General features: G+C 41.8%; 1 protein-coding gene across 1 annotated transcript in view; it reads left to right on the plus strand.

Moving 5' to 3' along the window:
• LOC101848256 (discoidin domain-containing receptor 2) overlaps window positions 1–1,371 on the plus strand; it is a gene marked incomplete at its 5' end in the record, with an annotated part of 57,733 nt that overhangs the window by 35,192 nt on the left and 21,170 nt on the right. Inside the window, 2 exon segments of the mRNA XM_035973336.1 lie at window positions 35–124; window positions 1,049–1,196. Coding sequence (XP_035829229.1) covers window positions 35–124; window positions 1,049–1,196 — 238 coding nt within the window.

The following is a 1,371-nucleotide window of genomic DNA, read 5'->3' on the forward strand; positions in this document are numbered from 1 at the left end:
TTATTATCATTATTATGATGACCCGTGTCCCCAGGGCAAGGAGTTTGTGACGGAGTACCTCCTAGAGTATCAGCGGGAGGAGGGCGGACCCTGGTTCCGGTTCCGGAACAGGAACTCTGAGGAGGTGAGTTGTCCAACCTTAGTGTCATTCATTGTTCTGTTGTTTGTTTCTTTGTTTGTCTGTTTGTTTGTTTGTTTGTTTGTCTGTCTGTTTGTTTGTTTTGTTTGTTTGCTTGTCTGTGTGATTGTTTGTTTGGTTTTGCCTTGTGTGGAGGCCAAGGAAATACCCATTTGAATTTTCGTAAAGTTGGAGTAAAGATTTTTTTTTAAAGATATGAAATTTTTACTGGATTAGCGTAAAGAGAGAAAGAAACAGAGAAAAAAGAGAACCAGAACTGTGTGTGTGGAGGGGGGGGGGGATAAGAAGGCATAGGGCGTTTTTATATGGGTACGTTGTCTTGTTCGATGAGAAATTTAGGTAACCTATCAGAAAAGGCGCACTGTACAAAGAAAGTGAGAAGCGTGCTGAAAAAATGAGGTACTTCTCGCAATCCACAAACGCCAAAAGTCCACACTATAGGGTCAGATTAGTAGGGTTTTCTATTGATGCCACATTCTTTTTGTATTGGAACGTGTCTTTTATTATTCCATACTTATAAATTGTAAAAACTTCACCTACTAATAGCGTGATGTATCTATTTCCATAAGACTTGGGTCCGAGAAGTAACGCATTTTGTCAGCACGCTTCACAAGTGAAGATTGTGCTGCTTCGGACTCTTCATAACTTAGTATTTCTATTTTTAGGTACATGTACTTTGAAATATTATGTCCCTTTTCTTTGTAAACTTTAAGCACTAAATTTTGCTCAGATTTTGTGTTTTGGCTGGTAAATGTTTTTTCTCTTTACTCAAACAATCAAACAAACAAATAAAGATGCAAAAAAACAAACAAAGAAAGAAAGAAAGAAAGAAAGAAAGAAAAAAGAAAGAAAGAAAGAAACAAACAAACAAACAAAGAAAGAAAGAAACGTTTGGTCTGTTTCCGGCAGAAAATCCGCGGCAACAGAAACGAGTACCTGGCGGACATGCGCGACGTGGACCCTCCCATCATCGGGCGGAAGATCCGGTTCATCCCCTACAGCGAGTCGCCTCGCACCGTCTGCATGAGGGTGGAGATGTACGGCTGTCGATGGAACGGTAAGGCGGGGGTTCGGATCCCAGGGAAACATGCAGCGAGTCCCGGGTGTGGACGCTCTCTGTCTGTGTCTGTGTCTCTGTCTGTCTCTGTCTATCTATGTCTGTGTCTGTCTCTCACTCTCACTGTCTCTGTCTCTGTCATTGTCTCTGACTCTGTCTCTGTCTCTGACTCTGT

This window comes from Aplysia californica, unplaced genomic scaffold (genome assembly GCF_000002075.1).
Source record: "Aplysia californica isolate F4 #8 unplaced genomic scaffold, AplCal3.0 scaffold01145, whole genome shotgun sequence".
NCBI lineage: Eukaryota > Metazoa > Mollusca > Gastropoda > Aplysiida > Aplysiidae > Aplysia > Aplysia californica.